Source organism: Orycteropus afer, unplaced genomic scaffold (genome assembly GCF_000298275.1).
Source record: "Orycteropus afer afer isolate SDZICR_OR568_19922 unplaced genomic scaffold, OryAfe1.0 scaffold00040, whole genome shotgun sequence".
Taxonomy (NCBI): Eukaryota; Metazoa; Chordata; class Mammalia; order Tubulidentata; family Orycteropodidae; genus Orycteropus; species Orycteropus afer.
In genome coordinates this window covers 15897120-15905631 of record NW_006921627.1, presented here as the reverse complement: position 1 = coordinate 15905631, position 8512 = coordinate 15897120, and the positions used below count along the sequence as shown (strand labels likewise).

Genomic DNA, 8512 nt, shown 5'->3' with positions numbered 1-8512 from the left:
TTTTTTTGTTATTGTTGTTGACTTTATAGCTTTATCTTTCTTTTTCAGGCCCCTTTACTATTTTTTTAAGTAGTTTAAAGCAAATGTTAGGTAGCATATTAAAGATCGAAACAAGCAAGCAACTGCAATAAAATATTTCTTTTGTAGCTGGAAAATTGTGATGATTGTGAATGGAAAATAAATGAAGATTTGATCAGTGAATACATATTGCTATACTTAACCAATGTGGAGCTCTGGTAGCATAGTGCCTAAGGCACTTGACTGCTAACCAGAAGGCTGGCGGTTCAAACCCTCCAGCCACTCCTCAAAAGGAAGATGGGGCAATCTACTTCCGTAGTGATACTGCCTCGCAAACCCAAGGAGGGGTCACTATGAGTCGGGTTTGACTTGACGGTACCAAACAATAACAACAACAACAACATACTTAACCAAACCAAACTCACTGCCCTCGAGTCGGACCCGACTCATAGCGACCCGTCCTTGGGTTTCCGAGGCAGTATCACTATGGAAGTAGATTGCCCAACCTTCTTTCCGAGGAGTGCCTGGTGGGTTTGAACCGCCACCCTTCTGGATTAGCAGTCAAGTGCCTTAGGCACTATGCCACCAGAGCTCCCTTGACATACTTATAGGGAGCTTATAAAAGAGTCTTTGTGATACAAGTCAATAATGGGTTATAGTGAAATGCCTGCTTTGCTGAACAATTTAAGTGTATTGAATATTGCTACTACTGATAGTAATAGCTATCATTCATTAAGTTCTTAATTTATCCAGGCATGATGTTTATTACTCACACCCAGTATCTTATTTGAATCCATAAAGCAACATTATCAAGTGAACATTATCTTCAATATATAGACTAGAATATAGGGCCAACATAGTAAGTGTTTTCCCAAGATTATAGACTAAGGGAATAGCAAAGGAAAAATCTGGAACCAACTCCACTTGCCTGCGAAGTGATCTCTGCTACTTTGTTATATTGCCCTGCATGGCATGTTGTTGTCATTGTTATCTGGGCTGTTGAATCGATTCCAATTTGTAGTGACAATATATGACAATGTAGAATAGCCCTGTAGGATTATCTAGGTTGTAATATTACAAGGCCAGTGAAAAAGAGGAAGACCCTCAACAATTTGGACTGACACAGTGTCTGCAACAATAGCTCAAACACAGCAATGATTGTGGGATGATGCAGGACTGGGGAGTGTTTTGTTCTGTATGTAGGGTTGCTATGAGTTAGAACTGACTCAATGACACCTAATAACAATAACATTATTTACAGAAGTTTCCTTGGTAATGGCACAGTGGTTAAGCACTCAGTTGCGAACTGAAAATTCGGTGGTTCAAATCCACCAGTGGCTCCATGGAAAAAAGATGTGATAGTCTAATTCCATAAAGATTACAGCCTCGGAAATCTAATGGAGCAGTTTTACTCTGCTCTACAGGGTCATTATGAGTAAGAATCAATTCTACGGCAGGTGAGTGCTTAACCATTGTGCCATAAATTACCACTAATTAAGTTCTAAAAGAACTCAGAACATCATGGCTGTAGATGGGTGTCAAATGTGATTCACTCAAAAATCCCTAAGCCTATTGCTAATTAAAACAGTCAAAATTAAAAAGGAAAATACATGACTTATGAAAGACACCATATAGAGACAGTCTGCTATGGAGAAATAAATAAGCAAGCAAACACTGGCATTGGAATCAAATGATTTGGTCCAAATGCAAGCTCTTCCACATACTAAAGTGTTATTTACTCTCTTCGAATTGTACTTTCTTTATCTGAAGAGTGGGTATGAATCTGCTCTTCAAATGCTCATGAAAAGTAAAGTTTTCCCTTTCAGAAATTAGTGAAATATACTGAAACACTCAGAATCACCACTTTCCTCACCTGCAACAGATATACCCAAGAATTTGCGTCAGCTAACTTCCCAATATGAAGCAAGCCCTCCCCTTCCTCCTAAGAGTGATTGAGTCATTCTTCTATTAGATAATAGTAGCTACTTAAATCCTCCACCAGAAGCTCACTTCACACATTTTTATTTTGTGGAAGTCCTGGACTGCTACACTCTCTCATTCTTGGCATGAGTTTGGAAATGAATTGTGATGATTCCAAGATCAAGACTATGAAGGACCAGCCTGATGAGAAGCTAAATGCAAGGAAAGCTAGAGGTATGAAGGGTACATAAATGTGTACAAGAGCAGAATCCAGTTAACTTAAAAAAATATAAATTCATTCAAGAATGGGATTAAAAACCTCAAAGACCTGAGGACAGGAAAATAGAGAATAAATAACATTTATTTAAAAATAAGTAAAATATAATGATGATGATGATGAATAATTTAAGATGGTATATAGTAGATGATCTTGGAAGGAAGATGGAGCAATCTACTTCCATAGTGATACTGCCTAGGAAACCCAAGGAGGGGTCACTATGAGTCGGTCCCACTTGATGGCACATAACAACAATAGGAGATGATAGTGATAACTAACTTGTATTGAGCATTCAGTATAGTCTGTGTTGTACGCCAATGAGCCCTTGTGGCTCAGTTGTTAAGTGCTGACTCAAAGGTCTACAGTTACAACCCACCAGCTGCACTGCAGGAGAAAGATGAGACAGTCTGCTTCCTTAAAGATGTACAGCCTAGGAAACCCTATGGGGGCGGTTCTCTTCTGTCCTATAGGCTTACTATGAATTAGACTGACTCAGTTGGCCTCTGGTCTTGGTTTGCATTTGGATCAAATCATTTGATTCCAATGCCAGTGTTTGCTTGCTTATTTATTTCTCTATAGCAGATTGTCTCTATATGGTGTCTTTCATAAGTCATGTCTTTTCCTTTTTAATTTTGACTGTTTTAATTAGCAGTAGGCTTAGGGATTTTTGAGTGAATCACATTTGACACCCATCTACAGCCTGGATGTTCTGAGAACTTTTAGAACTTAATTGGTGGTAATTTATGGTACAATGCTACTCACTTTACATGCATTACTTCTCTGAATCTTCACAATAATCCTTCCCAATAACTCTTTGAGATTAGCACTATTGTTATGTACTTTTTCTTACAAAGATAAACTGGGGATCAGGAAGTTTAGTTATCCAACTTTATGCAACTAGTAAATGGTGCAGCTAGGATTGTACCACAAGCTTCCATTTATCCGTAATAAATGATTCCAGAAACCTGAATCCACCCAGTGCAATGATAATTTTTATAATAGTGTCCTTAAGTCATTGAAAACCCCTGAACTATCTTCTGAGTTACCTGAAGCAAATTAGAAATAAGATTTCTATTTGACATATATAGTGACTTGAGCTGTTAAATGTCAATTAATGCATAATTCCAACTCCACAAACAATATGGATAAATTACCTATTATTTTATGATATCCATTCTGATAAAAAGGAACAAAATATAGGGAAGAGAAGACAGAGAAGTAGTGTCAAGAATTTGGATAAAGGAATTCTACATCATGTTTCCATAAACAAAGCAAACATTGTATTTTCATTAGGAAAAATGAATGTGCTCATGGAATGATTTAACTTTTGAGTTGATGAACTGATTTTGTTTGAAAACAGTACCAATATTTATAAGGATACAAGTTAACAAGAGTCATTATTTATCCCTTATTTATTTATTCATCTAGTAAATATTGAGTGCCCAACTTTTACTTCAGTTATGAAATTCATTCTTCTCTCAGAACCCTGGTTAGATAAGGTGTCTACCGCAAAGGACCCAATTGCTTTCTCACTAAAAAAAACACCATTAGGGGACAGGAGTTGGATTAATGGTCTATGTCTATCAGGGAGAGAGGACAAAACTGTCCTTTAGAAAATGGGAACATAGGCCTTCCCTGCACTGGTATGGGTCCTGTGATTTTCAGCTAAAAAATCAGAAATTTTGTTACTCAAGAGTAATGAGCATACTTGAGATCCTATAATATGGAATGAATACTGACAAGAAGGAAACTGTTACTTCAAATATTTACACATGGGCGTAAATATTTGCCCTGAGGTGAAGATTTAACCAACTATTTGCTATCTTCTCTGCCAACTCATAGCGACCCTATAGGACTGAGTAGGACTGCCCCATAGGGTCTCCAAGGCTGTAAATCTTTATAGATGCAGACTGCCATATCTTTTTCCCTAGAAATGGCTGGTGAGTTCAAATCTGACTCCTTGATTAGCAGCCATTGCAGTACCGGGGCTCCTCACATAATTAGATAGTCATATATCTATGAACTACATGCTTTATCAGCTTTTATTGTAATGGTGACTTTTTCTTTTGTAACAATAAGACCACAGTTAGAATAAATGTAGGAAATTATGTAAAATGGGTCAAATGAATATCGAGGTTTCATTCCTATCTTTATTTTTGTCAATAACTCCAATTTCAAGATTCAACTTTTGTGGAATAAATATTTGGCATAAAATTATGAACTGAATTCTTTGAGACAAACTTTGTCAATTAATCAACTAAAGTTACTTGTCTGACATTCGACACTCATTTATGATATATTAACTATAAAACACAGTGTAGGTGTGTACATACATGTGTGACATGTGCACATGATAAATGTTGAAGACATTAGGCTGTCTGCCTGTGGATGAATTTAACTCAGTCAAACTGGATTAGGAATTTCTTAAGGAGTCCTTGAAAGAGAGTAGACAAAGTATCAACTTTATATTAAGCTATTTAGACTCAGATATCTGGTCTTGAATCCTTAAATCTTAAATTTACTGGTTGAATGTGTGACAAAGAGAAAATTACTTAAAGTCTTGAACTACGCGTATTTTTTTCTGGTAAATGTGGGTGATAAATTATTTGTAGAGTCGGTGGGAGGACTAACAGTAAGGAATGCAAAGCACCAAGTACAGACAGGATCCAAAGAATTGTTTGATTAATAAGTGAAATCCTAAAGATGAGGAATCTGTTTCTGTAAAGAGTTACAGCCTTGGAAACCCTATGTTGTTGTTGTTGTTGTTGTTATGTGTCATCGAGTCGGACCTAACTCATAGCGACCCCTCCTTGTGTTTCCGAGGCAGTATCACTACAGAAGTAGATTGCCCCATCTTCCTTCCAAGGAGTGGCTGGTGGGTTTGAACTGCTACCCTTCTGATTAGCAGTTAAGTGCCTCATGTACTATGCTACCAGAGCTCCCTGGAAACCCTATGGAGTAGTTCTATTCTGCCCTATAGGGTCTCTATGAGTTGGACTCGTACTCAATGGCAGCTGGTTTGGTTTTTGGTTCTGGTTATCCATTGCTGTCTTTCTGATTCCATTTTCTGTTCCTTTAGGTCTTAATTTTCTTTCCTCTCCATGGTGGTGTCCTGCTACTGTGACTCTAGGTATCCTTTGCCTGGGATTACTGGTGACCATTATTGTGCAGATAATGCAATGTAAGTGCTGAAATAGGGAAAAAATAAGGAGGTTTAGAAACACTGTTTATACATTGGCTTCACAATAAGTACATAACAGCCTTGATTTAGATACATTTTAGGCAAAATATTTTGAGAGTGAGTGGGAAGATGAATTAGTATTTTGTTCTCATTTCTCAAATGAAGAGAGACATGGAGATTGTGAAGACAAGACGGTGGGAAAAAGATGATTTGAAGCTACCAATCCACAAGATCACCTGAGAGATCCAAAAGTAAAAGAAAATTCATGGAGTTCAAAATTTAAAATGTTGATAGAGATGTTTAAACACAGTTTAAAAATTAAGAACCAAAACACAACCTTACTCAATAAATTTTGTTTTTAAAACAAACTATACTTCAACTTTATAATATGGCCATTTAGGAAAGAGGGGATATTGAGAAGGAAAGAAGAAATGGAAAGAAAGGCAAGAATGGCTAAGAAGGAGTGATGTTCTCTGCCTGAGTATTTAAAGAAGTCTGATGATGTAGTGGTTAAGGCATTTGGCTGCTAGTCAAAAGATCCATGGTTTGAATCCACCAGACGCTCTGTGGAAGAAAGATGAGGCAGTCTGCTTCCATAGAGATTTACAGCCTTGGAAACCCAATGGGGGTCACTATGAGTTGGAATCAACTCAATGTAGTAGGTTTAGATTTTTGCTTTGGCTTGTGTATTTAGGTTGTAGTTATAGGTTGTTTTTGTTTGTTTTGTTTTGGTTTGGTTATCCAGGGTCCAGGCTAGCCAACGGATTTTGAAGTACTATTTAGTTCCTCAATTATTTTTCAAGGTCACAAAACTATTTGGTTTTGTTTTTTAATATGTACATGTGTAGAGCTTTTCCTGATGTTTGGGAGCAGTGGCTGTGCCTCAGTGGTATTGATTGGAATAGTAGTACTCTAGGCTTTAATCACTTTATAGCAGGGTCACATATGGCCTTCAAGTCAGGAGTCTGCTTTGAACTGAACCATCATATACTTCTGGAACTGAGATATAAGACCCAGACATTCATTGCCTGTTGATTTCACAACTTTTGTTTCATCTCCACCCTTTCCTAAAATGTGCTGTGGCAAGAAAATAGTTGTTTTGACCCTTGTGAGACATCCACTAATAATTTTGTGTGGGTGGGTGTCTCAAAAAAAGGGTAAGTGTCACAGTTTTTAAATAAAATTAGGAAGTCTAGAATGGTAGACAGAATGAGAGGAGATATAGTAGAGAACTTAAGATACACAGAGAGAAAAATCACTAATGACATGTTCTCTAATGGTTACCGAGTCTGGTTGGAGTCTATTTTAGAATATCTGTATTTTATTTATACCCCTGATATACTACTTAAATTATGATTAGTTTTTAACTTGTATGAAACTCTCAATAAAAAGTAAAACCTTAGCAATTTGTTTAAACTCTGGGAATTTGTTTAAAAACCCTGCCACAGTTATTGACATTTATATATATATATACATGGAATGTTGAATGTCTTTCAAATCCATAATTTCTGATTAAATTTGAGCCACCTTGCAAGCAGCTACTGTGTTGTCAAAAATAGATTATTTGGTTCTATTCTGATGTGTTTTTTTTTTTTTTGGGGGGGGGATAGAGTCTTGATCCAACTATGATTTAGTTTCCCAGGTGTCTGATCTTCTAAAGCAACAGCAAGCAAACCTTACTCAACAGGAAAATGCACTGGAGGGGCAGATGCTGGCCCAACAGCAGGCAGAAGAAGCTTCCCAGGAGTCACAAAAAGAACTCAAGGAAATGATAAACATTCTTACTGAGAAGCTGGATGAGAAATCCAAGAAGTACAGGGAACTTCAACGCCAGAACCTGAATCTCCAAGAAGCTCTGAAGAGAGCAGCAAACTTTTCAGGTACAGTGGGAAGGTAGTAAAAACTTCTGTTCAGTTTTAACTATTTTTCAGAAATGTTTCTAGACCCAGGACTGGCATATTGATATATGTATTATCATTCATTCATAATGTTCTATACCACAAGTTCTCTACCTCTGTATGAGTCCCGTCTTACCCCAAATCTTTAAGATATAGTATTTAATTTAGTTTTTCTTCCTCACAAGGACCTCTTCTTTCTTTTTCAAGTTCTAGTTTTGAGATTTTTCTAGAGGAACGTTTCCATTGTCACCTCTGGTTACAGGTCCTTATTTTTTTTCTTTTTCAATGTATCTTAATCCTTCGATTTCTTTTCCTAATGGTCTCCTTTGTCCTTCCTTTGTCCCTACCTCTACCTTCATTCTTTGCTTCATTCTATGGCACTGTTTTTTTTTTTTTTAAAGTGTGCTCCTATATCAATTTAAATTAAGTCAATGGAAGTAGGTTGGTTTGGAACAGTTAGGCAGATACTTCAGATTAGACAAAAGAGTGATGAGTACAGGAAGTCAGTTTACATGAGAAGAGTTGATCTGAATTGTCATAGTGAACTCAGAAACTAGTATGCATGTAAAAATGGTAGCATTTGTAAGAAAGAAATGATGATGTTAAATGTGACATTAATATAGAATCTATATACATCATTTAGTCTTTGTACAGTGTGTAATTTTAATTTTAGCCATAGGAAGAACTGAAGGGTGCAAGATGAAGCTATTTCCTGATTGAATCACTCTCAGAGCTACATTGCTTCCTTGGAGGTGCATGACTGGACATCCTATTCTCAGCATGAGTAACTGCCCTAGCAAGCAGAGAATTCTCCAGCTTCTTTCTTATAAAACTTTCACAGCTACCCATTCATTCATTTTATAGGTGAAAGAATTGAGAGGCAGTTAAATAATCATAATGCAGAATTGTTTTCTACAATGTTTTGTAGTTTATGTATCTCTTCAATATTTACGAAGTTATTTAAATTTCCAAAATAAACAACTTTTTAGACAAATTGATCTTTAGCCAATTTCAGCCATTTACTTAATCTCTTTAAGAAGGGATTTAGCATGGAAATAAAAGAATATATCATTTCCAAGAAGGCTTAAAGAAAGGAGACTTACATACTCAAGGATGTTGTTGTTGTTGTGTGCCATCGAGTCAGACCCGACTCATAGTGACCCCTCCTTGGGTTTCCGAGGCAGTATCACTACGGAAGTAGATTGCCCCATCTTCCTT

General features: G+C 36.7%; 1 protein-coding gene across 1 annotated transcript in view; it reads left to right on the top strand.

Moving 5' to 3' along the window:
- Nucleotides 1-2084: 2084 nt before the first annotated feature.
- Nucleotides 2085-8512, top strand: part of OLR1 (oxidized low density lipoprotein receptor 1) — a 10368-nt gene continuing 3940 nt past the window's right edge. Inside the window, exons 1-3 of the mRNA XM_007937170.1 lie at nt 2085-2172; nt 5295-5396; nt 7031-7276. Of these exons, the coding sequence (XP_007935361.1) occupies nt 2085-2172; nt 5295-5396; nt 7031-7276 (436 nt within the window). The remainder of the gene's footprint in view (nt 2173-5294; nt 5397-7030; nt 7277-8512) is intronic.